Source organism: Thalia democratica, chromosome 1 (genome assembly GCF_965202585.1).
Source record: "Thalia democratica chromosome 1, ktThaDemo2.hap1.1, whole genome shotgun sequence".
NCBI lineage: Eukaryota > Metazoa > Chordata > Thaliacea > Salpida > Salpidae > Thalia > Thalia democratica.
Window position 1 is genome coordinate 115860218 of NC_139165.1, and position 27860 is coordinate 115888077.

The window sequence follows — 27860 nt, forward strand, 5'->3', positions numbered from 1 at the left end:
AATAGAAAATTTAGATACTTCAAGACAGTGTTTACAGGAAAATGGTCTGTAGCTTGACAAACAGAGGTTTACTTAAAAACAAGGTACTGGCTATATTTTTGAGTATTCATTTTTTTGCGTTGTTCTTACTTGCCAAAAACTGAATTCTTTGAAAAAATTGTAATTTGACAAATTAGGTGATAAAATTTGGAAAATCATGAAAATTAAAAAACTTTGATAAAAACCTGTAATTTTCAGAAATTTTTTATTGAAAATTTGTCGAAGTTTTATTATGTACATAAATTATATACATGATATAGAAAAAAATACCATTGTATTTTATAAAAATCTATTTTAAGTCAGTTTCACAATATTTTTTCTTTGTTAGTATCCTATTTCAGACAGTTTGTTACCTTTAAATATTTTATTTACTAAAAATGAACATAAAATTGTTCTCTTAAAAGCCTGAAAAAAAAAAGTTTTAATCTTTGGCGCTCTGTTTTTTAATGTTTTGAAATATTATTTTTGATACTAAAATATACAAAATCGGTTTTAAATTTATACCTTTGTACTAGCACTTCTTTTATTAATATTTTTTATTTCTTTTAAGTAAAACCTCTCCCTGTACAAAACAAAATATGCAAAATTTAGTTTCCTATGCGATTACGTAAAAGTTACTTATTCAGTCAAATTGAATTTTTGTATACACAATAGTTATGACGTAAAAATTTTAGTATACTTGAGACGAAAAAGAATGTTCAATATTGACTTTAGCAAAAAAAAAAGCTTTTGTATGCGATTATGTCAAAGTTACGGAAAAGAAAGCACAACTTTTTTTTTAAATTTTAAGTTTACTAGAATCCTTTAACATACTTACATTTTATTAAAGGTCAATCTAGTTATATTTTTATAATTTACCAGCATACATATTATTTAGGGCTCTACTATTCAGTCAGAAACTTAATGTTATATATCTAATTTGAAAAATGTTTTTAAACAAAGTAAAGTCATTGTAAACCATGTGTAAGTCAATTTTAAAGAATGGTTCTATTGACGTTAATTAAATCACCTTTTGGTACAATAGCTGCTTTTAAAAGTGGTGTAACTTTGCCATATCAAAGTTATTAAAATAAGTTTGAGAACTCTGTTGTACTATCTAAACAACGTAAGTGAACTTCAAATATTTTAGTTTAAACTTAGTCATTATTATTTAGAGATGTTGCAGATTTATACATAAAACCTTAACCATGTATCCTAATTTGTTTTCAATGAACATCATTTCTAACTAAATTTCTAGCAGCTATATATAACTAACAATTCTTTTGATTCCGCTGTAGATTAAAAGTTAAGTTTCGAAATTGGTTATGTTTCTTACAACTGTGAAAAATTTACAATAATAGTTCAATATTTTTTATGAGTTCAGCCTAGTTTGATTCACTTTTGCACGGGATGAGTTTTATTTTTTTTAAGTTTAACTTTTTCATACTTTAATCACTCTTAACTTTTACCCTAGATCGACAATTTTGATCTAGTAATTTGAAAGATAATTTCGACAATCTCGGTCTGTGACTTGTATAATTGTTTATCACTTTATTTTTTAGTTTTTGTACTTCTGAGCGGAAGTCAACCTCTCTGCTAAAGTGATCATTCGTGCAAGATTGACACTCTGTGCAAAAGTGTCTCTTCGTGCATACTTGACCCGTTCCCATTATATATTGCATGCTAGTTTTAAAAGCATATTTGCAAGATTTTATATCTGCTATAATTTTTAATTTTTTGTATCTGAATAAAATTTATTAAAGGTAATAACTCACTTGCTGCAATAACGATTGTACTGGTTACAAGCTACTTGTAACTACCAATGAAGCTCTTGTCTCAGTTTGCGGAGCCCTTTTAAAGCCTAACAGGTTAAAATTGACAAAGTTATTTGAATTATTGTAATATTAAAATTATTTCAAAATAGATTTATGTTGTTTGAAAGTACTAATATTTACTTACTTAAGTAATTAGTGCAAATTTTTATGAAACACTTTTTAAGTATGTTTTAAACTAAAAACCATATTAAAACGCAAAACTATTTAAACTAGTTTCCATGATTATTTCAATAAATTTTCCACCAATTCGTTGATTTTTTTCTATGATAATATATAATGACGATTTTCTTACAAAAAAATGACAATTGATGAGTATTTATAATAAAGTTTTTTTTTTTGTTATTTGTTTTATTTCTAAAACCGCTAATCATCTAATGGATACTAGTCTGTGACTTGGTAACCAAAAAAGTCTTCTTGTATTATAGGTCCTTAAATAATTTATGTGTTATTTTTAATAATAATTTAATTTTGAGGTTGATCAAGTGTGACTAGTTAAACAAAAAAAAAATCCTGCGTCATATTTTATTACGTTAAACAATTATAACAAGATTATACAGTTATCTTTTTATAATAGTAATAATTAAAGCTTTTACGTAATTAAATTTCTTAGTATCAATTTGCTTCTACATATTTTAATGTTTTAATAGTGATATAGTCAACTAGAATTTTATTACCAAACTTTGCCTACCCATGTTCAAAATATTACTTGATGAAGGTTGTGTTATTCAATATAATTTAAACTAACATATAAATATCATCTTTAAGCACAGTTAATTGGAAATATAGTTTTAAAAAAATATTTACTTATAAGTTACTACTGTGACTCTTTATGTTATCACCTAGTTGCTAATTATTGTTTTAAAACTTTGCATTTATTGTATAATTAGCACAACATTTTTTGTGGGACCTAAACAGTAATTCTACTTATTATTAAGTCAAACAGTGAAATTAACAATAAGATTAGAGCTTTACTGCAATGTTACACCAATAGTTTTCATTAGAATAGTTGAATTTAAACTTTTAATTTTATAGTTAGCCAACAGTGAGTTTTATTTTCCATTAATAAAGATAAGAATTTCCCTAAATATTTTTACTCCATTCTATAGTTGATTGAAGCTAATTCTTACAAATAATAAAAAAAAACTTAATGTAATCAGATTATTTGACATCTATTCAATTAAAAATAAGTCCAGAGTTTTAATAAAATAAAATTAATTTTAAATTCTAATGGACAATATTGCATAGTGAGCAAACAAAAAATAAAGTTTCCATTAATAAAATATAAGAGTTTCTATAAATAATTTTCTATTTCTACTTTGAAATGAATATAATATATTTAAATAATAAAAAGAACTTGATGTAATCAGATTAGTTGACATTTATTCAATTAAAGACTTATCAAGTATTGTTCTTATAAAATTACGTAAGATAACAATCTGACTTAAAGATATGATTCGGTTTAGCAACCGACTCACCATGGTTTACCTTTAGTTTATGAAATAAGCTATTTTAAGCTGATTAATTATCATTCGCTCAATATTTTATCTCAAACTTAATTATTAAAATGACACGACCTAGCCAGTTTTTACATTGTATAATCCAACTTTTAGTTTGTGCTTTTTATTAGGCGGACAAGTTAATATCAGAAACAAACTTTTTTAATCAAAGGAGTTCCAAATCAAATTTTTATTTAAAGTTAATTAGTAATAAGTCTATATGTTTTAAAAAATAAACAGTTTCAAAGTTGTTCAATGCATCCAAGTTTAAGGTAATCTAAATGAAAAATTTAGTGTTGTTGTATTTTTAGTTTACAATTATTACAAATTATTTATCTTTACACTGAATGACTTTTTAGAAAAAAAAATGGTTGAAGGTTAGACCCTTAATATAGCTCTTAAGATTCTTATTTAAAATCTAATAAAAAAATTCTTAAGATTCATATTTAAAATTAATGAACTAAACAGTTATAACATTCAGCAGATAAAAGACTAGGTACAAAACTATAGTAACATGTTTATATTAAAGTCTGCATGTACTATGTATAATAAAAATAATAATAAGGCCCGCTATCAGCCGAGATCGGCTATGCGTGTTGTGCACAGAGAAAAAATAAAAAAATTATATGTTCAAAAAAAAAAAAAAAAACATACACATTGATGCAATAAACAAAACACAAACACACAAAAAAACAATTAAATTCATTCTGCTTCTTATTTCTTCATCTTCTTCTTCGTTTTTCTAAAATATTCCTTTTCTCTTTCTTGCAGTCTTTTGTGTATAGTTGATCTCCATTTGGCACGGTCATTTGCAAGCAACTCCTAATCATCAGTTCCCATGTTCAAGCTTTTTAGGTCGCGCTTGCATACATCCTTAAAATGTAATTTTGGACGTCCTTGGTTTCGTTTGCCAACGACCAATTCGCCATACAATAGAAGCTTTGGGATCCGCTCAGTATTCATTCTCATGATATGACCGAGCCAGCGTAGCCGGCGCTGACTGAGGGTAAAGTACATAGTGGTAAAACCAGTACGTCTCAATACTTCCTCATTGGTGATCTTTTGCTGCCATGTAATACCAATGATGCGACGAAGGCATCGTAGGTGGAAGGTATTGATTTTCTTGTCCTGTACGCTAGGTAACGTCCATGTCTCGCTACCGTAAAGCAGAGTACTGCAGACACAGGAAGGGTAAATGTTAGCCTTTGTTCGAATGCTTAGCTTTTGGTTATGTCAAACTCTTGCAGTCAAGCGAGCGAAAGTGCCTGATGCTTTGCCAATGCGACTATTTATTTCTTTGTCCAATGATGCGTTTGACGCAACATTTGCGCCAAGGTATACAAAGATATCTACATTCTCGATATCCTTACAATTGATATTGGTAAAATATTTGTTCCTTGACTTAGAATTTTAGTCTTCTTAAGGCTTATAGTAAGGCCGAAATCCGAGCATGCTGAAGAAAACTGATTCAGCAGTGTCTGCCGGTCTTGGGCAGAGTGAGCCACGAGTGCAGCATCGTCAGCAAATAAAAGATCACGTATGGTGACTTTCTTCAGATTTCGCTTAGCTCTTAGATTTGAAGGGTTGAAAAGGTGTCCGTCAGTTCTTGTATGAAGCTTGATTCCAGTGGTTAATATAATAAAAGCATGCTTTAATAGCATCGAAAAGAAGATTCCAAACAAAGTTGGAGCAAGTACGCAGCCTTGCTTTACCCCACTTTTGATTTCAAATGAGTCAGATACACTACCATCATATTGAATGGTTGCCCTTGTGTTTGTATGAAAAGACTTCACAATATTGAATAATTTTGGAGGACATCCAATTTTCAGCAGTATCTACTGTAGCCCTTCTCTACTTACCAATTCAAAGGCTTTAGTGAGGTCAATGAAAGCGATGTACAAAGGCATGTTCTGCTCATTACATTTCTCTTGTAACTGACGTACAGAAAAATCATGTCGGTGGTAGATCTTTTAGACCTAAATCCATATTGAGACTCAGGATATACTCTTTCAGCCAGCTTCTGAATACGAGGAAGAACCACTCTTGCAAAAACTTTACCAGCAATCGCAAGAAGAGAAATTCCCCTGTAACTATTGCAGTCCGATCTGGAACCATTGTTTTATATAAGACTATGATCTTAGCACAACGCATGTCTTGTGGCACTATACCTTCTCTCCAACATTTGGCTAAATTATCATGTAAATGAGGTAACAAGCATGACTTACAATTGCGGACCAAGTCCGCTGGTATGTCGTCACTACCTGGAGCTTTCCACGGAGCCATCATATCAACGGCTTTACTGAGTTCTTCAGTAGTTGGTACGCTATCCAGGTCATCCATCATTGGTAGACTATCCATTCTGTAAGGGCATCATTAGTAACAATATTCTGTGTAGAATACAGAAGGGAAAAGTGTTGAACCCATCTACTCAACTGTTCATTCCTACTGTGTAAGATTTCACCAGTCTCAGATAACAAAGGTGATATTGACCTCTTTGTTGGTCCAACTGCTTTTCTTATTCCTTCTTGGACTGATTTGGTATCTCCTCTGTCAGCAGCAGCCTAAATACGGGCACTAGCCTTTAACTAAAACTCAGTAGCACATTTTCTAGCTGCCCTCCGAAAAATTTTTCTGGCTTAACGAAGTCTATTAAGACACGTGTTACTTGGGTCACGTTGATAATCAACATAAGCCTGTCGCTTTTTCTTTAAAAGAGGAGATAAAATATTGACATTTTCTTCGAACCAGTCTTTTTTGGCATGTTTGTTCTTTCCAAAAGTTTCAAAGGCTTTCTGACATATACTTTTTCGATCCTAGACCAAAACTTAGAAGCAGATGTGTCCGACGAAGAGACAGATGGCATCAGAGTTGAGAACTTTTAATGTACTATATAACCTTAATATATATATATATATATGTTTTTAAAAAAATAGTTTTAAATTTTAACAGCCATCCATGTTTGTCATAATAATCTTGAAGTAGTTTTTTTAAGGTCGTGATTTTATCCAGAAATAAACTAAACTTGTAAAACTTAAAACTATCAATTACTAAGTTACATAAACAACTGAATAACAAAAAATTCATATGGTTAATACTTTTTAGACTAAAGTAAATATTTTTAAATTAGAAAACTGTTTAAAAGAAATAAAATTGATTTAAAACGAACTTTACAATAAACAACATAAATAACAAATGTTTACATTTTAGCAGCAGCAAAGTGGTTTAGAATTATCTCCTCTCCAACTGATAGAGGGTTTATATATGGCTGTAATCATAGAAGCCAAATGTAGCTGAAACGCAGAAAATTTGTTAAAAAATGAGCTATTTTCTACAATAGCTGTTAGCTTAGCATAAACCTCTTTTAACCCAAATTTTGATTTTTATATCATAACAGCCCAAAGAGAAGTCACGTAAACGTAAAGGGGAATCTCGTTGTACAAAACATTTTGAAAAATAATTTATTAAAGTTTATAAACTGTAGTAACAATGCTTGTAACTGCAAGTTGTAAGGTTCAAAATAATAAATTTAAACTGTGACAACTTAAAACATTATAAAAGGTTCTAAAGGAACACTGCTTTTTAAATAAATTAAATTTGGAAGTATTTAAAAAATGCTCATGCTCATAACTTTTATAAAAAAGATCATCAGTATTAAAAAGCCAATTTTTAGTATGTTTTAAAATTTTAATTAATTATATATATTTTTTATTATTTCAGATAGAAAATTAAATAATTTATTTAAATATTAATTTAAACTTATTTAAACTTTTTTATATAGTGTAATGAAAATAAGACTTTCAGCAAAATATTTAGCTTAGTAAGTTGTTAATGAAACATGGCCAAATCCTTAATTACACTAAAAATACAATTTTTTTAATTTACAAAATCCTCAATTTAATGTTAAGAAGCAAAATAGAGGGTGGAGTAAATCTGATGGTTGTCTACCAAAATTTTAAAATATCCTAGAAATAAAATAATAAATTGTGGTTAAAGTCTTAAAATACTTAAAGATTTTTATCAAAAAATTTTCCTTTTAGTTTAATTTTTGTAGTCTTTTTTATATAATTTAATGTTATAATGAATTTTTAAATGACTTGATTAAATTTCAAATTTTATTATTTCATTCAAGTAATATAGTTTATAACCAAGATATTAGTATATTCAAATTATTACTTATTCAAACATAAGTTTATCATTTTTTCAAAAACAAAAATAAGAATTATTTTTTTTTTTAGTTTTTAGAAATGTCTCTTTGACTTAATTTTTGTACATTTTTGCTGGTCAATCTTTACTCAAAAAAAAAACAACAGATTGAGTCTTAATAAAATGGGTAAATAAGATTTCTTGAAACAACCTATCTGCAAAATTTAATTTAATAATGTCTTGTTTGTCTGTTTGTAAAGCAGCCATATACAAAGTAGCCTACAAATGTGCATAATTGTATTAACAATTAAAATAATAAAATTGGTTAACCTGTGTTATTAAATTAATCCCGTTTTATAAACTAACTCTTATTAAAAATATCTTTAAACAATTTCCTTTTGTAACAACTTTTTATTTTAACTGTATACTTATTAATTATTCAACAATTAGCTAAATGACTTCAGACTATCAAAAAACATTTCACCTATTATTTTAGAACTTAACAGTTATATAATGTTTTCTTTTTAATATTTAACACTTTATTTACTCTATTTAGCTCTTCTTTGATTTCTTAAATAAGTTCTTATGTTATTTATTTATTTATTTTTGTTTCAATTTTGGTTTTGATAAAACATTTTTTCGAGAATTCTAGAAGTTATGATTTCATAGCTTAAGTTTAGAAGTGTCCAAATTTTCTAAAAACAGCTGTGTTTAAATCAAAATCTAAACAATGTCTTTTATTCACTAAAAAAAATTAACAAAGTATTATGTAAAATAATCCTAAAAATTAAAAAAAAAAGTTTTATGTAATAAGTTTATTAAAATAATAGTTAAATAATTGATCTTAATCATCTAACTGTTATAAAAAAGAATCATTAAGAGCAGTTTAAATAAAATATTCATTAATAAAATTTGATGGATTTGCTTCATTAAAAAAGTTTTCAGCTTACATTTCCCATATCCTACAATATATGAGAAAAAATAAAATTATGGCTTTTAAAGCATTCAAATAGTCAATGAAAATTTACATTAATTTCTGTGGTGTACTTTAGATAAAATGATTGTGCTAAGAACTAATGTTACAGTTTTAAAATTTGTTTGTATCATGTAGAAATTTCACATCAGTAGATTAGTTTTTTTATAGTATCATCCATTAAGTCTATAGTAAGATTTTTTATACAACCAAAAACAGTTTCAATTAACTTTTAAGATATATTCACTTAGTAAAGTTTCAGATACATACTGTGTGTAGCATTCTTAGGCTAGTATGAACTTTTTTTGAAATCTCATGCTAGTGTTGATATCCTTTAAGTATCTAATACCAGTTTTTATGCCTTAATTATTTCTTATTTCTTTCAAATACTGATTTTTAAAATTCTTCTGTAACTATTTAGGTATCTTTTTGTATTTAAACTTAATAAGTATTACTTTTATTCAAAAATTTGCTAACTAAAACGTTTTGTTTATTTATTATTATAAACTCTAACTAGTCTGAGGTAACACTGGCTGAGTATTTTGCCTCGAAGAATGGCAATTCTGATTATTGTCATTAACTCAGCTAAATTATAATTACTTCAACTTAGTAGTTATATAGTTAAAAGCAAAGTATACAATTGTAAGATGTTTAGAAAGTAGGAAAAACATCTATCTAACTAACCAATTAGTTTTTATTAAGTATTAAGTAAAAAAAAAATTGATATTTATTTTTATAGCTTATTACTAACAAAACAATGTCTTACTCCTGTATTTGCATATAGGAGATCCTCAGTTGTTGTTAACAAATCTGAAAAAAAAATTTGAACAAATAAATGGAAGTAAAATAAAATTAAAAACAAAATATTGTAATAGGCATTTAAGTCAAGAACTTTAAATTGATTAATTTTAAAAAAGTAACAATATTACTAAAAAAATATGTACAATTATGATTCCCAAGATTTATTTAATCTAAAATACTAAAAAAATATTATTTGTTATTTTATAATAGCTAACTTTATAACAGCTTATTTAATATAAAGCACTAAAACATTTATTTGTCACAGCTGGTTAAAAATGATAACTGTCAAAATTGAAGCACCTACTAGGAAGAATAAACAGGTCAAAGTAATACACTTCTAATGGAAATCTGTTCCCGAGTTTAAAGGTAAAGTAGTTGATTATTGCTTTACATAAATAAGACTTATCTATTAAATACAGAATATGATTTTACTAATATACTGGATTATGCCTGAAGTTTCTAGTTCATACCACGCAAGGTGTAGATATTGTAAGATAAGATTAAAAGCGAAATGCTTTGAATATGTCTTTAAAAAAAGTCTTAAATACCATGCTAATACTAGCCAAGATTTGAAAAAAGTTAATTTTAAATAATCATCCTACCAAAAATTTTGAATAACAATTAAAAACATATTAAAGGCATAAGGATATAGATCACCATTTTTATAATTTAGTCTTATAATATTGAATTTTAACTAAGCTACAAGTTGCTTTTTACAAATTAAAAAAAATCAAATTACTTTTTGAGATATAGTAGGTCAAATTGGACGGCAACAATAGATTAAAAATCTTTCTTCTTCTACGTTTTTCGATATTAATGCCGCAAACTTTCAGAATATGCTCCTTGCAATTTTTAGAAATTTGTGTGGGAAGAGAATTTAAACAAATAAAATAAATAATTTGTGACAAAAAAACAAAAAAAAACTGTTTGTTTTTTGTTTATATTTTTTTTAATTTTAATTTTTTAATTTTAAAAACATTCTTTCTGACAAAGTTTTAAAGTACTTTAAACAACATATCCTGAAAGTTTGAGGTATTTATTTCAAAAAACGTTGGAGAATACAGATTTTTTTTTGAAGTAGTCTTTTTTTGCTGTTTTAGTTTGCCCTCCCAAAAGGAACCTATTGTTGCCTCCCACTTTGACCTGATATATATCAAAAATTGTTTTTATTATTAAAATCAGTAAAAACCATCTTGTAGCTTAAAAACTCAATAAAATAAGATCAAAATGTGAAAAAAGTGTTCAACCCCCCTTTGCCCTTGATACTTTTATTAAAATTTGTTAGCTTTTCTTAATTTTAAAAATAAGTAAGTTAATTTTCATACTGCTCTACTATTTGCATGTAGTTTTTATAGATATTCATGATTAAAACTTCAGTAACAGGTTGATTCATTATTTTTTTCATAATTGGGCCTAATTAAGCATGCTTGTTTTCTAAAATATTATCATTTTGTATAAACTTTACCTGAACACAGTAAGCTGAAAACCGGTTAAAGCGTCCATTAAGTATGATAAAATAATTTTGCTGAAAAAAAAAATAGTACAAAGAGTTAAACATAGTTTAAAAAAGTTTGATTTCTTTGTTTTAAAATTGGCTTTGTTGTTTTTCTGCTTTAAGTTTTAAAAAATTATGTAAGTTAATTATGACTTCAACTAGTTTTTGCCTATACAGTTTGAAAACTACTCCAAATTCTTCATAGTTTTGACAAAATTTTCTTGCAGAATGTTAGAGAAAAATTTCTGTAAGACTAATTTATACAACTTGGAAACCAAATGAAAAATAGTGTTTAATCTTGAAACAGAGAGCCAAATTAACTAATAATTTATTGACAAAATTGCAACCTGACTAACCCGGTTTTACCTAAAAAAGGATCTTCAGAGTCTAGGTAGCAATAAAAATGAAGCAAACTGATATATATAGAAAAAAATAATCAAATTAATTAGCACTAATTAGACTAATAAGCACCAATTAGACATAAATTAGTAATGAAGTACAGTAACCTCTCGCATCTTTACGCACTCGTGACGTTACGCACTCTCGTTTAGTTACGCATTTTAGAATTCTAAAAAATTCAAAAAAAAATTATTTAATATTTTTTAATATTGCACAAATTAGGTCTAGTTTATATTTAAATGTAAAATGTGTTTTTAAATGCTAACTCATTTCACTATATCTTTAGACTTTGTAAACTTATGTTCCTTGACTAATTGATAAACATTTAGTTATACCTCAGTATATCAGAAATTTTGTTAACAATAAGAGTTTAAATTAAATGTCTGAAAGAAATATGACTGTGTTAAATAATGAAAGTTTTATGAAATAATGAAAGTTTAAACACAAACCAATGATACAGCACTCTTGCCCTATATATGAACAAACATTTAAAAAAGAAATCTTATGAAACTTCCTAGCAAAAAGTAGTAGTGATACTTGATAAATATAGAGTTTAAATTTAACACAAATGCTTAATTATCAAATGAATTTGCTAAGTAGAATAGAATATAAATGTTTAGTATCAAATAAATCACATATAAATAAAGATAAAATCTACTTATTATTATTAAAATTAGTAAAAAAATTTCTAAAAGTATTATTATTTTATATAAATTTAAATCATTTTTTTTTAATATATGTATAGTTTTATCTTTTGTTTTCATATTTATAATTAAATTAAACAAATTTTTAAAAAGTGAGAAAGTCCCCAGACTGCTTTTAACTAGAAGCAATATCAAAAAACAGCTATAATAGTAAGTATATTTTATACCTCTCGTATTTTTACGATCTCTCGTATCTTTTCGCAGTTTTTCTGTGGACACAATGTGCGTAAATAAGCGAGAGGTGACTGTACTTTATAGATATTTTTAAGTGAAATTAACTAATAACTTTAAAAAATCTTATTATGTTTAAATAGTAAAAATTATCATAAAATTTATAAAAGTCTAAAAAAAATAAAGATTAAGTTTAACATATAAGATTGTAAAAATAGTAAAAATAAGACACAACAAGCAAATAATAAATCAAAAATAACAAGACTTATAATGGGGACACATAGCGGTTAATTCTTTTCTGATATTTAATGATTTGATTCTATCTGCTTCGGCTATAGCCATTCTCTCCAGATTGCAGATTGAACAGTTGTCAGCTTTCTTCGGGACTGAGCTATTAACTATATGTATAGCACTTGCCATTTGATTTCGGCAAAATTGATATTGTTTGAAATGGCAAGTTTGGATAGAGTAGTTGTTTGGGATTTCTTGAGTACGCTTAATTTATGCTGTTGCCATCTTTTTTTGAAAGATACCCCTGTTGATCCTCTGTTTTCCTTTTTCCTGATAGAAACCTTAAAGATACCTTTTAGTAAGCATTCTCCTTTAAAAGAGCAGTTGGTTTTGTCCCTACAGTTGCAAGTCTTATCTTTTTTGTTTGAATCGTCTAAAATCCTTTTGTTATGGGTAATTTATTACGTTTTTAAGGTTTGGAAGGCAACTATATGAAATTTTAATGGTGTTCTTATTAAAGATCTTGTGAAGTTATTTATTTCTTGGAATATGAAGTCGTACAAGATCCAAGAATTTTTTACAAATATTTGTTTTTACAGAATTGCAAAACTGGGGGTTGATGTAAATAATTTTCCTGGACTTTCTGGTCTTTCTATTGCGCTTTAAGATAGTTTCGTTGTAGCTTTTGAGTTTGTTGTATCCGCTTATAGCTAAGGCACCATTGTAGTCTTTTTTGATGTTATTGAAAATCTCTTCGCTACTGGTAAGTTTACCTAATCTGTTACTAACCATTTGGCTTATGCTCTTTCTTATTAATTTAGGGTGATTTAATTGCTTGTTTATATGTCTTATATGCGAGTTTTCTTTTCGAAATGTGGCATATTTGTTATTTGATAAATTCATCGTGATGTCTAAATAGTCAGTTTGGTTTTAAATTTGCTTCTACAGTTATCTTAAACCCATGATTCTCGAAAATCTTTTTGATTGTTTTAGCTGCCCTTTCATTTTCACATTTAGATTTCTTTAAAACCGTTAGACCATCCTCCCGATATAACCCAAATGAAACTAAAATGTCAATTGAAGACAAATCGGACAAGATATATAATTCTATCAGATCGCAAATTTCTGCACCCATACAATTTTTTAAGAAATTTTAATTTCTTAAAAAAATAACAAGGGGCTAAATGTACTTTTTAATAAAAAATAAAAAAATATATTGTAGGATTGCCAGAAAATCTAGTAGTAAACGTTTGATGTTTTTTTAGTTTAAAATATTATGCACGAGTAATACCCATTATATTATAATCTAAATATTTGATATTAAATTTTAAAGAGTTAATTTAATATATTTTAAAAGAATTGAAAATTTAAAGTTTCATGAACAAAAACAAGTATTACTTTATGTTAAGAAAAATAAATACTGAAAAATTAAAAGTTCCTTTCAAAATATTTTTTATTTTGAGACTAAGCTAAAAAAAATTCAAAGAGTTTCTATATTCTAAAGAGGCGCTGAAGCATTTTTTATTAAATTTTTAATTTGAGCGTACTGTTTTAACCGACAAGGCTTATACACTCTGAGTGATTGTAAACTAGCCTGGGTATATCAGACTAACTTAATTCAGCCTGATTTTAATCAAAAACAAAATTTAAAAAATCATTTTACAAATTTTAATATAACTACCTTAGTTTAAGCTTTTAGAGTTTTTAATATAATTATATTGAAAAAAGAAATAATAAAACATAATCATGGATATTAAAAAACGATTGCCATTCTTGGAGTTAAAAAATTTTTTGGAGTCATTAAAAATATCTTAAATGACCAAAAATTGTACTGTTTATTTTAGTTTTTTTTCAAAACATTAAACTTTTTTTTGAGTCTTTGACAAAATGATTTTATTACACATTTTATTTTCTTCTTAATAACTAAAGAAAAGGTTTTGCATTAGATGTTCACTATATCTCACAATAAAATTTTTTTTACACATTTCGCTTATAATTGTAAGTCAACTAAGATTATAAGTTATAAGATTCTCAATAATTTTAAGTACTGATTATTAAACTAAAATAGCTTTACTAGTTTTTGCAAAGCATTGAATAGTTAATCATTAGATACAAATCATTATATATTAATAAAACATTAAGTAGAAAAAAAATTGTTCTCAATGTTTAAAAAGCAAATGAGTTTAAAAGTACTTTATTTAAAAAAAAAGTTCATTTATTAAGTGCTAATGATATCATCAACAATTTGATAAAAGTTATTGAAATATTTATTTATATTTAAACATAACTAACACTTGAAACATAATGGCATATTGATAATCGTTGAAATAATTGCGATTGTACACTTATAGATAAAATATTTATTTTTCGATGTTTTTATCATAATGATGATGCCAATTCAACAACTAACTCCTGTTTAGAGTTTAATATAAAATGAAACAACTTTAAAGAAACATTTTGAATAAATGTCTCAACAATCAATGCATCTTGTGTAACTTTGAAAAGAAATATTGTTGGTTCAGGTGGTAGTAAAAATAATGAAGATCAACTAAGTACAGTACAATTATATTATGTTTTTACTAAAATTTTGTCATTTATCCCTGATATTATAAAATGTAATAGTAACCACATTTTAATTGTTGTGAAACATAAATTACTTTTTACTGGTGTTAAAACAAAAAATTCTATATTTTTTGTCAATTTTACAAAAATTTAATTGCTCTTAAACCACAACAAACCTGTTAATATTTGAGTTTAGATTTTTCGATGGAAAACAGAAACGTAACATTTTAAAATGTCGTTGTGAAAACAGAAACGTGGAGCTGTCTCAACTAGTATTTTCTAAGTCGGCAAAGTTATTTTTTATCATAAATATTAATTATTTTATTAATTCTTTTTATCTTATTTTATAACATTTAATTACTGATTAATTTATTAATTAAATTTGGAGTAGGTGGCTAGTATATATTGAATAATAAAGAAAACTAAAATTATGAAAATTTTGCTGATTCAGCAAATTTTCGGGAAAACACATCAAAATTAGAATCGGACCCATTTCATAATAACAGATTTTCAGTGAATTGTTATGATGTAGACAAAAATAATGTTCAAAATAATCTTGATGTTTAATCGAAAACCATAATTTTTTGTATGAAGATACCCCAGTACAAAAACATTTTGAAAACAACTGTGAGTTATTTTTTGGGCATATTGTTGTAATTTAATAATAAAATTCTTCTTCTATTTTTAGTACAATCTTTTTTTTAATATTTTTAAAGAGACCAGTTTTATTTTGTTTTAGTTAATAGTTTTAAATTAAATAAACATATACCTTATTATTTGACACTAGTTTGTTGTTTTAATTACCAATGCTTAAAAAAAAAATTTAGTTCAATAGGCTCAGCTCATACCATAGTAGTACTGGAAATAAAAAAGTTTAAAACAAAGTAAATGTTACATATTCTTTATTAAAATAAAAAAAAGTATTAGTTAATTTTAATAATATTATTAAATATTAAGTTTAACCTAAAAGTTTGCCACTCTCTTATATTATTATATAAAGTTTTTCACATATTTTAAGAACTTAAAATTTAAATAAAGAAATAAATTCAAATGACAACCATTTTATATTTTTAATAGTTTTTAAAAATATAAAGTTTTTATCAATACTATAATTATATAATTATAAGTGGGAAAAAATTTGCCACAATTTAATGAAGCATGTCATGTTTAATTTATAAGAAAATATATTTTAAGTTAATTTTGGTTTGAATGTTATAATATTTTTTCTATAATTGTAACAGAAACCTTTGTAACAGTATAAAAAGCAGATTTTTTTTTTGTTTGCCAACCACTGGGTTTGTATCTTTGAATACTGTTCACTTTAGAGATTTTTTAAAGAACTTATTGGGACCCCTTTAACATCAGGTCACGCAAAATTGATTGAAACAAAAGTAGTATATAGATACCTAGTGACACAAATTATCATCTTTAGTATTGGTGATTAAAATATTTGTACAGGGTTGCCACACACTTAAGATACTCCGTATTACTCAAACTATTTTAAAAATCTCAGTATAACTCAAGATAATTTAAATTTTGTTTTAAAAGTCAGGCAGGCCCAAGATAGTTTTGTTTTTTTTTAGAAAACTGAGAATTGTTTTAAGATTTTGAAAATCCTAGGCCATTTTTTTTTATTTTGAATTAGATTTAGTTGAATTAATTAAAATATTTATTATTATACCCAATTTATTAAAGAAGTAGTTTATTAGTAAAATTTTAAAAATTTTAATATTATCTCAGAATTTTAAAATTTCAGGATAACTCAATCAAATAAATGGCATTCAGGACTAGAATATATATTTTATTATTTTATTCTATATTTGACTAAAACAGTAGAATCCCTCTTTATAATAATAAGTATTTTCAACAAAAAAGACTTTATATTCATAAAGTTAAAAAAACTTATTTACTTTGACTGTTTAAAGCTAGTTTTGCATAGTAAAAAAACACTGTCACAAAGAGTTAACTACAAAACTGATGTTTTTATAAAAAAAAACAATTACACAATTAAGTTAAGTTATTGAAGATCAAATGTTTTAGCAAATTTTGATTTTAACGAAATATAAATGTTTTCAAACATATTTTCAATTTATAATGTTTGTAAAACATCAGTCTCATTCTTCAGTATACAAGGATAAGTCAGGGTTTCCACAAAACAACAAAACCTGGAATTGGCTAAAACACCTGTAATTTGAAAAGTTTTCCAAATAAAGTTTGAAAAATATGAATTTTAAAAACCTGGAGTTTTAAACTATTTTTACATATTACAGAGTTGCCACAAACTCAGGGAATTCAGGGAAACTCAAAAAAGATCTCATTTTTTAACTCAGGAAAACTCAGGGCAGTTTTGGATTTTTCTAAAAATTTCAGGGAAATTTTAAGATTTTTTAAAAAATCTCACGGAGTTTTTTTTCTAGATCTTGTATAAAGTTTAGTTAATTCAGCTTCAATATTATGTTCCAAAAAATTAGATTTAATTTATTTTGAGTGCTTATTTAGAAACTTTTTAGCCTTGCAGCTAGTTCCTCTATATTCTTAGAATTAAAATTGTATTTTTTAATAAATTATAAGAATTATAAGGGTTTGAATAAACTCAAGGAAGCTTAAGGTTACTCAGCGAAAAAATTTTTTCGACTCAAAGAGTTGCAACCCTTATAATAAGTACTAAAGTTTTGGTTTGACAAAAAAAAATAAGATATAAAATAAAATTTCTTGCCAGCATCGATTTATTTTATTAAATAATACACTCAAAGTAGCTTTACAGTATTTTAATTTATTTGAACACTACTTAACACAGTTTTTAATTTAAACTAAATAAACCCTAAAACGAGTATTTAAAAAAATCATTGGCCTCCCTGATAAATTTTTAAGTAGATTTATTCATGGTTAATTCTACCATATTTATTAGAATTAAAGTAATCAAAAGTAAATTCTATCTTTTTTTACGTAATAAAATCTCTTGGTGACATGTTGTTTAGCTAATACTCAAAAGATAAAATTTAAACACTTGAAAACAATTTGAAAATTATTGAGCTCAAAATCCTAAGCAACCAACAAAATTACATTTAACAATCTAATCATGTAATCCTGACTTGTGAATCAATATGTTTTGACTTTTAAATCAAAACATAATTAAAATTTATCCATGGTACTTAATTATTGGTAAAAAATATCAAAGCAAAAGTTGTATTAGTTTTTTAATGTAGCTATTATACTTAAAATTATATTATTGATTATAAAGTACACGTTAAAAAAAAAATAGTAGTTTTTGAATAAATTATAAAGATAAAACTTTGAATGTTAAAATTATGTAAAATCCGAAAAACTTACATGTTTTATTTCAATAACGTTAGCTTTAATTAGCAATGAAAAGACCATTTATCAATAATAATCAAAAACAATTCTTAATTAAATTTATATTGTTTTACTCACATACATTGAGAGTATCATTTTAGTAGTTATATAAATTTTAAAATGTTTGTTACTTATGTTTATTTTTTATTAAAAAAATAGGAAATGTGTTTCAATAACCTGGAAAATTATTCTAAAAATAGATTGTCAATCTGCTATAAAATAGAAAGCAAAAATTATGTTAGTCACAGTCTTCGTCATGAATATACAACTTATTTATTAAACTAAGATCTATTTATTATATTGTTATTTAAAACGATAAACAAAAGTTGTCTGAAAGTTTAAGCTAAGGACCTTGTCTACTAAAAACTTTTAAATTATTGAGTAGTATAAATATATCAAAAATAGATAATTTAAGTATAATTAGATTAAGAAGTATTCAGTTATTTGAGTTAACAGTTTAAAGTTAAAGTTGTTAGAAAAAATAAAGGTGTAACAACGCTAACTTAGACTCCTTTACAACAGCTTAATAATGAGTTTGCAAAATCCAAGTAATTTTATATATTATACAAAATTTTTACTTAACTTTTAAAATTTAGTGAAGCTATCTTATCTTGCAAGGGATATGGTAAGTTTTGTAAAAAATATATAGATGAGTATAATGGGATAATGTTTTTGAAACTTATATCTATCCTTTATTTTTTCATTGAGAAGGTTTTTATTTTTTTACAAATAGTTTTTAAGTGAAGTAAAAACTTTCAAATATCAGAAAACGCCTTTAGTGACTAAAACAATTATCTTTTATTTACAAAGCAACCCTATACTAAATTACACATTATTAAAAAACTTCTACTGCTTTATAAGAGAATTTTTATTACTAAGTGTTAAAAAACAACTGTTGCTAGTTACAAGGTTGCTTTGTTGCCATACACCATAACTCAGGCTAGCTGGCCTTTTTTGTAAATTTAAAGTTAATTTAAAACTATCTTTTTTATATTTATTCTTTCAAAAATTTATTTTACAAACTAAGTTTCGGTCAAAGACCTCTTCAGTGCTTAAATAAATCTAAAAAAAGATATGTGACAGCCATGGAAAATAGCAATTGAACAATTCAATTAAGATAAAAACAAAATATTACTGAAAATTTTTACTTAAGAAACTAAACAAATCAAATTTTAATATTAAGACTGAGTTTTAGTAGAAGTTTAAATTTTTAGCTAAGTTTTAAAATCAATATAACAACAATACTAACAATAATCAAAGCTGTATGTAGCTTTCTTTTTTCTTCTAGATAATTTACAGACTAAACATTGCTTAAGTAAAAGTGTAATTAATGAAATGAGCTTAAAATTTAATTGAAATTGGTGTAGCTTATTTTAATCGTGACGTAATTATTGAAAATTTGAACAATTTTGTGCTTTTAATCGTTATTAAAATTTAAATTTACGCTCAAATGCTTTATATGAAAGCTTACAGTTAAAACAAATTTTTACCTTAAAACAAAACAAGTTAAATTATGGTACTAAGTTTGAATCTTTGGCAAAGTTTAAATTCTAGTTAAATTTAAAAATCAAAGAACAACACAAATAAATAAGAATAAGGTTAATAATAATAAGTAGGCTTAAGTTAAGATGCATTTTAATCAAGCTGAATTTTATTGTGACTTGAATATTGTAAATTTAAGTAGTTTTGTGCTTATAATAGTTACCAAAGTTTTAAAATTTTGCTTGAATAATTTAGAAAAAAAAAAAAAGAAAATTAACTTTAAGAAAATTATAGTTACAAAAATTAAAAAGCATGCATAAAACCTGTATTACGATTAATTTAAGTTTTGAAGTGGAGTTTTCGGAAGTGCGTGCAGGAATAAAAGAGTTCGTACCGTTTGTTTAGATTATCCCTTCTGTCTGCTTTTTTATTACTATCTTTTTTATTATAACTATTCATATTTAGTAACCCTTAGTCTCTTAAGCTGGATTAAGAGTAGTTTATGTCAAGTTTTTTGCTTATTAATATTTTTTAAGTTTTATTAAGATAGGGTGATTCAGACTAATTTGCTTAAAGTCTGACTGTATTTTCTTATATTCAAAGAATGACACCTTTGTAAGTTTGTTTATCTCAATTTTATTACAGTAAGCAGTGTCACTCTTTCATTTTATTTCGTCTACAATTTAATTCTATTAATTTAAATATTTTATAAATACAAGTAATTATTTCATTGTTTATTTAGTTTTAAGCATTTAAAGAAAACCCTACTATTTTTTTCTAATTGAATCTAGTTAAAAAGTAAAAAAACATATAAAAGTTAATAACATCATGTTCAGACAAATTTTAAGTACCAAACAAATTGAAATTGTACTTCATGAAGTTTTTTATTACAAATTAAATTTTAGCTTAGTGGTCAATGTAGCATTTACACAAAAATAAGTTTACCCCTACCAACTAAGTACTTAAAATTAGAAAAAATATATTTGACTGAAATAATGTAAAAGAAGTGTTTAGTGCAGGGGTCGGCAAACTGCGGCCCGCGGGCCAAATGCGGCCCGCAAAGGGTAAATCTGCGGCCCGCGAGCACTTTTATTTTCTGAATGGAATGCGGCCCGCGAAAGAAAATTTTGTGGCCCGCGAGCATGTAAATGTGGCCCGCTGAGCAAAAATGTATTTTAATTTTTTTTTTTTTTGGTATTCTGGTTTAATTTGATAAATTTCGTTTTAAGTTCCTGTCCAAAATTTTAAAATAGTTAATAGACTTTACTGCTATAGCTTAATATGTGAAAAAGACAAATTAGCAGTCTAACAAGGTTTATTTCTCAGTTTCACAATAGCTTTTTTTTTACAACAGCAAGTAGTTATCTGAAAAAAAAATTATAGAGTGCTTCGTTTTAGTAAGTTATTTATATAAAACCTATTTAGTAAATTAATTAAATACAAATGATTTCCATTTTGACATAAGTGATGCACAGTAATTAACAAAAATGTTATTTCTTTACAATTAAGGTATTTTGGTAAACATTTATTTTGTACCTCAGTTTCTTTTATAGATATCTTATCACTATTAGTTAATCTTGAGTGTGCATAAAAACATCTAAAATGACAAAATTATAAGAAATAAGGTTATTTTATTGTAGTCTTGATACATTTTGATTTTTTAAAAGTTTTATTTGCACTTAAAATAAATTACTATGTACACCAATGAATAAACATGCTCATGATTATACCTAAATTAGATGAAATTTAGTATATAAGTTTGTTTAATTGTGATCATCGCTTTAGCGTGAAATAATTGTTAAGTAATAAACTCAATATAACTTTTGTCTTAATTGTAAGTTTAGTTTATGCATAACTTTCTAACATTATTGTTTCTACATGTAATGGCTAAGTGTGTACAGATTTAAAACAGTGTGTATGACATAAATTAAAATAGTTTTTGTTAGGCATGCATTTTTATTTTTTAAACAATGTTTTATGGCAAATTAAGTTAATTTGTTTGCGTTGCATATGCATACTAATATATACAATTGCTGTTTTTTGGAACTACCTGTTTAATAAAAACTAGTTTTAGGGATGGTAATTTTATTAAGTTTGTACATTGTTAATAAATAAAATGAACATTCAAAACGATTTGAAGAATTCAAATCTCAGGCCAATTTAGTCTTTTTTTTTAAGAGTTTAGCTTTAATTACTTTTTGTATACGAAAATATAAGACTAGTTTTTTTCTCAATCAGGCTGGCTTTTTTGCTTTAAAGAGTTAAAAATTAAACTCATGATTTATGTTTTGTTCAATTCACTGTGTGGCTTGAATTATAATATATGTTAAATTTAAAATTTTGAAGCTGATATAATTTGAAATATTATTAAGATTATTGTATACATATAAGTAAGTAAAACTTAAATCCCAGAAAAGCTTGGAATTTGAAAATTTATTCTTAAAAATCTGGAAAAAGCTTGAATTTGAGAATTTTTGAAAAAACCTGGATTTTTAAACACTTTTTACATGTAAAGTAGTGAAATCTCGATATGAAACAAAAAATTTACCACAATAATTTTCATTTTATTAAAAACACACTTAATTAGCTTAACTTTATCTTTTTGATACTGATATATTATATGAGGCAGTTATTTTTACTTTTAATTTTATTCTTTATTAAAAGCAGTATAAAGAATTGTTCTTTTAAAAACTTTATATTAGTGCGTTGCACCTTTGCTTATAAAATGTATTGTTGTGCTTTGCATTGAAATTTAACCTAGAAATTCTTCTAAAATGTCAAAGTTAGTAAAAACACTTCTATATAAAACTCTCAGATATGCAATACTTGTTGTATCAGTGCTCTCATCTTAAGAGACTAATTAAAGTCCTGATTTGATTTGTGTGGCTTTAAAATCTTCAGACTTTTTCTAAACACGACTTCTTGTTTTCATTGATAACAAACAAAAATATTTCATTACCACCAACATAAATTCTTTAGAAAATAAAGTTCTAAATGGTATATTCTTTTTAGTAAATAGTTTTGCTGCCTCATAGCTTGCCTTAGCAGTTTCTTCGATCATTAGTTCTTGATAAATATAATCATGTGTTTTGTTGGAACTGACCAAGCGATTAATTTTTTTTTGGTTTCTAGCAATAACTCCTAACTACCGTTTTTTAATTCTTTTAGTTTGTCTTATATTTATCATGTAGTCTTTTGAAATGCAATGTTTTTATTACAGAATAATAGCTATAATGCTCAATAAAAATAAGTTTTTCTGTTTCATTAACGGCTTAATAAACTTTTATAATTTTGTTAAAAAATTTTGATAAACCTATTTGTCCATTCAAACTAAATTATAATATTTATTTGCTATATATATTATTCACTGTTAATAAGTTCGTTATTTCTTTATTTTAAATAAGATTGCCAAACAAACAGGCATGTTTAAAAATTTGAACAACTCAGAATAGGCTAAATCTGTTTAATACATTTTTTTAAAACTCAGGTTTGTGTCATACTTTTATTTTAAACACTTTGAATAAGTCTTCGAATTATCAGAGTAGTTTTTATGACTGTAATGTAAAATACTAGTTATAATTTTTTTTTGTCATCTTAAACATTGTGTACTTTATTATGATAGAGATAATTTAATTAGGTATTTAAGCTTGATTAACAGCAAGTTTTTAGTTTTTTGATCTTTTAATAAACTTATGATTGTTTAATATCACTTAAATATTTTTGCTTTTAAAGTGACAACCATATAACATACTAGTTTATTACTAACAAGATATTTTATTAAAGTATTCGAGAATTAGTTATGTTAATATACTTGTTTTAGCTTTCTACACTATAAATAGGTCTTAATTTTTTAGTTAGCTAATAAATGAGTTTTTAAAATATTAAAAAAAAAAATTTTTAGAAGTATGAATAAAGGGTTAAAAATATAAAAGTTGTATAAAAGTACCCAAAAATGTTTTTCAAGCTCGATTTATATAGAGAGCTAGGTTGTAAGTTAAATTACAAAAGTATTAAGTTTAACTTAATAAACCCTTAAAAAAGTACATTGTTTATTAAGACTTAAGGATATTAGTCAATGTGAGTTTTATTCTAATAATTTATTATAATTTAAATGTTCACTATATGTATAGAAAAAAGTTATTTAGAATAATAAAGTGATTTAAAGTAAAACTTTCTCTAGTTTTACTATAACCAAAGTATTATTCAAAGGTCACTAAAACTAAAACTGCGGCCCGCAAAGACTTTGGAAATTTGAAATTTGGCCCGCAGGCACCAACTACCTGCCGACCCCTGGTTTAGTGCAATTGTATTGACTGCAGTTTTTTTATTTTTCAGTTTTATTTCAATCTTGGTTAAAATTATAATCTTATGAAAACTAACTTTATTGGCACTCATTAAACTTTAAATGTTTTTTTAGCAAAAACAATGAACTATTTTTAAAAGTTATTAGAATAAAATATGTTGTTATGTATCTGGAAATTATAAAACTTAAATTTATATGTATATAATTATATTATAAGGGTTGTCACACACTCAAAATAACTGAGGATTTTTGTATATATTTTTCGGGCTGACCCAAGATGTTTTTTTTATAATAGAAATTCATAATAGTTTGCTAAGAGTATTCAAACATTCAGGATAATTAAATAAATACCAAAGATAGATAAATAAAGAAAATCTACGCATGACTCGGAACTATTTAGTTCTTTTTAAATGAACTCAATTCAGTTTTAATCTCAGGCAATAATATTAGAAATAAGGTTATTATTACTATGTAAAATATTCTTTATAAAGTTTAAAAAAAACAAACTGAAACTACTCGATTCTTTTTACTTCATGTGAAATTTTAGTGGTTAGTTTAATGTAACAAATATTCAAATAGTTTTTACAAACTCTACTTAGTTTGATTGAGGCTCATTTATTCTTTTTATCTAAACACAGGTTGGCTAGCTTTATTATATATAGTTTTAATTATTTCAAGTGTTTTTTTCTTAATTTTATTATTGTTTTGTTTCAATATATGCATCTTTATTACTGTACTACTATTCTATAAATATAAATTTAAATTCTTTTTTTTAATTATATATCACTCCCTGCTTTAACACCTTTAAACTTATTAGTCGTTTTTATTTAAACAATACTGTAGTGTTAAAATGATGTCTACTATTTTTAGAAATAGGAACCTGTAAGTTACAAAATAAAAGTATGAGCTCAATTTAAAGAATAGTATCAATTTTTTGTGGGGTTGAATATTTTGTTATTGTTATGCTTTAATTTAGTATTTTAAAACCATTTGATAGAGATACAAATTACAATTTCATAGTTTTATTTATGATTACTCACTAAGTATTTTTAATTAAATTTTATTTATACAACAAAGAATTTTTATAGTGTTCTTATATCCTATTTTTTAAGTGCTAACAAACTTTTAATTTTAACTTTAATTCATTTCAAATAAAAATAGCAAGAATATAGTTATGTTATTTAATTTATATATTTTTTAAGCAGAACTTTTGTTAATTTAAAAATGTGTTTTTCAATGTTAAAAATTATTTAGTATTTAAAGTTATTTTCCTAGGTAACTATTTGTTACAAGTTATTTCTTATTAAAAAGTATATTATTATTGGAATAGCCAATTATATTTAAACTATTACTTACAGATTTTTTTTATAACAAGATAAACAAAATATCATCAATTCATGTCAAGTGAATGTAATATGGACCACATTGATGTTAAAAGAATAAAGCTTGATGAAAACCATCAACAATTAGCAAGTTTTGGTGCAACTTGTAGAAATTCAGTAGTTACTTGTTTTCAAAACAAATGCATGAAGTTTTATTCAAAACAATTAGATGATAAAAGATTACAAGCTTACATTACTTTTAACAATACAGGTAAGATAACTCAAACAATATTTTAACATTAACCGTTGTTTTTATAACTAGTTAATATTAGTTGTATTAAATGAAATTTTTTTTTTTTTTAAACATTAAAAACTTTGACATAATCAGATTTAATACATTTTATTAGATTTAGTTCTTGATCGTTTTAATTTGTTAGTTATAGCAAAGTTTTAATGCTTAAAAAATTACTTATAAAAAATAAGACTTAGTATTGTTATTTGATGTTAACAAAAAATATTTTAGAATTTTCAAAAATTTAAACTCCATTAAGAAAACTTGAGCAAATATAAAAAAAATAAAGAAATTAAGAGCATAATAGAGCTTAGAGTTAGTTTTTAACATTATTATTGATTTTAAATAAATTGTAAAGGTAAACTATAAGTAATTAATTCAATAAATAAATATTATGATAAGCTTGGGACTTGGTTTTTTATTGAAATTGTTCCAATATTATCTAATTTACTGGAATATTTTTACAGTTAAAGTATGCAGAAATCCAAAATTTGTAAAAAAAATGCACTTTGTTTTTTAACGTATAATACTAAAGTATTCAGGAAATAATTCTGTTATTTTGAAAACCTTTTTTGCAAGGATTGAGATAAATTATCACTCAAAAGAGGAATATACATATAAAAATGTCTTCTTAAATTATAAAACACATCTTTATTTTTCGTAAAATAGTAGTGTTAATTATTTATTTTGGGTTTTAGAAAAATAGTTTTAACTGTAGAAGAAGATATATAATTGACCATAAAGTCTTTTTCCGCTTTTTTAACTCTTTTTTAACTTAAAGGATTCTATTGAACTCTTCTACTTTGTCCTCTAATATGTTAAAATTGTTGATTTTCAAGAAACTCTTAAAAAGTTAAGTTGTTTAAAATAAGTATAATAATCAAAACTAGTTGTTTTTTAAGTAACTATATTTTTAGTAAAATTTTAAAAATGTGTCAAAATAACACAAATAATATAAAGTTTAACAAAGTTTAGTTTAAAAAGTCCTTTTTGTTCTTTCCATATAAAAAACCTTTTATTTATAGTTGATTTTTTGCAATTAACGAAGATTACCAAGTCTAGAAACTACGACTTAGATAAATACACAGCTCATTTTTAAAACAGTAATAAAAATATTTTCATCCTAATAAAAAATGTTGCAGATTTTAAATCTTTTGTATTTTAAAGACATTTTATCTTATTTTCATATTAAACCCAAAGACATCAAATTTGATTTCAAAACAAGCTGTAGAGGGCCAAAATTACATTCTTGTAGGTTTTCCGTTTAGGGTCTTGATTTTATTTAATTTCATAAACAATGCTAAACAAAATGTCCTATCAGTGATATACTTGTGGACCACCTCTATCTTACATTGTTTTATTGAAAAGAGTAATAATATGATTTCTATTTTATTTATTAACAACAGTTACAAAAATTTGTGTTGCAATAATTAATATAAAATAATATTGCGATAATATTTTTATTGATAATACAGGTTTCTAGTTCTACATATTTTAAGCATTTTTATAAATATAATACATGTATATTTTTAGATGTATCAAATCTGAAAGAACATGAAATCGTGCTAGCTTTAAAAATAAACAAGCTTCTGCAAAGAAAAAATACGATTACGAAAATCAGCAAAATCCTTCAAGACAAGTTAAGAATTAAAAATGTTGTCGCATTTTATTGTTTAGCTAAATGTTACAACCTAGTTACTATTGCTGAGTCGTCTTTAAATTATATAGAACGATGTTTTCCAATGGTAGTTGAAACACAAAACTTTTTACATTTGGATTTCAGTCTTGTTGCAAAAATACTTTCTATTTCTGATTTGGATATTCACTCAGAAGTTGAAATTTTTAATGCAGTAATTACTTGGTTGAAACACAATAGTAATCAACGTCGCAAACATGCAAAACAATTGTTACTAAAAGTCCGACTTTCTTTATTGTCAGAACATGCATTGAAATATATTTCAGATAAAATTTCTTCAATCACTGAAATTTATGATAATGATAACATATTAGAAGAAATTTCAGCAAACAACAACTACTTCAAAACTAAGTCAAATATTTCTTACACAAGTAGGTATTGTAAACAAAATGAATATAATTTGTTAATTTGTGGTGGTTATTATGATAGATTGGATGAAGTTGTAAGTAAAGTAAAACAAATTGATAGAAGTAACATGAACTGCGGAAAAGTTCTTGCTCCAATGAATCAATGTAGAGAATACGTTGAAGCTGTTTGTTTAAAAGGAGAAGTTTATGTTTTTGGTGGTGTTGATAGTGCTGAT

At 25.1% G+C, this 27860-nt stretch overlaps 1 protein-coding gene across 1 annotated transcript in view; it reads right to left on the minus strand.

Annotated features, from left to right (window-relative positions):
• Positions 1-4698: 4698 nt before the first annotated feature.
• The window catches only part of LOC145842672 (uncharacterized), a 51134-nt gene continuing 27972 nt past the window's right edge, over positions 4699-27860 (minus strand). Inside the window, exons 2-5 of the mRNA XM_082950148.1 lie at positions 5840-5910; positions 5562-5708; positions 5209-5454; positions 4699-5116 (exon numbers count right to left, since the gene is read on the minus strand). Of these exons, the coding sequence (XP_082806274.1) occupies positions 4699-5116; positions 5209-5454; positions 5562-5708; positions 5840-5910 (882 nt within the window). The remainder of the gene's footprint in view (positions 5117-5208; positions 5455-5561; positions 5709-5839; positions 5911-27860) is intronic.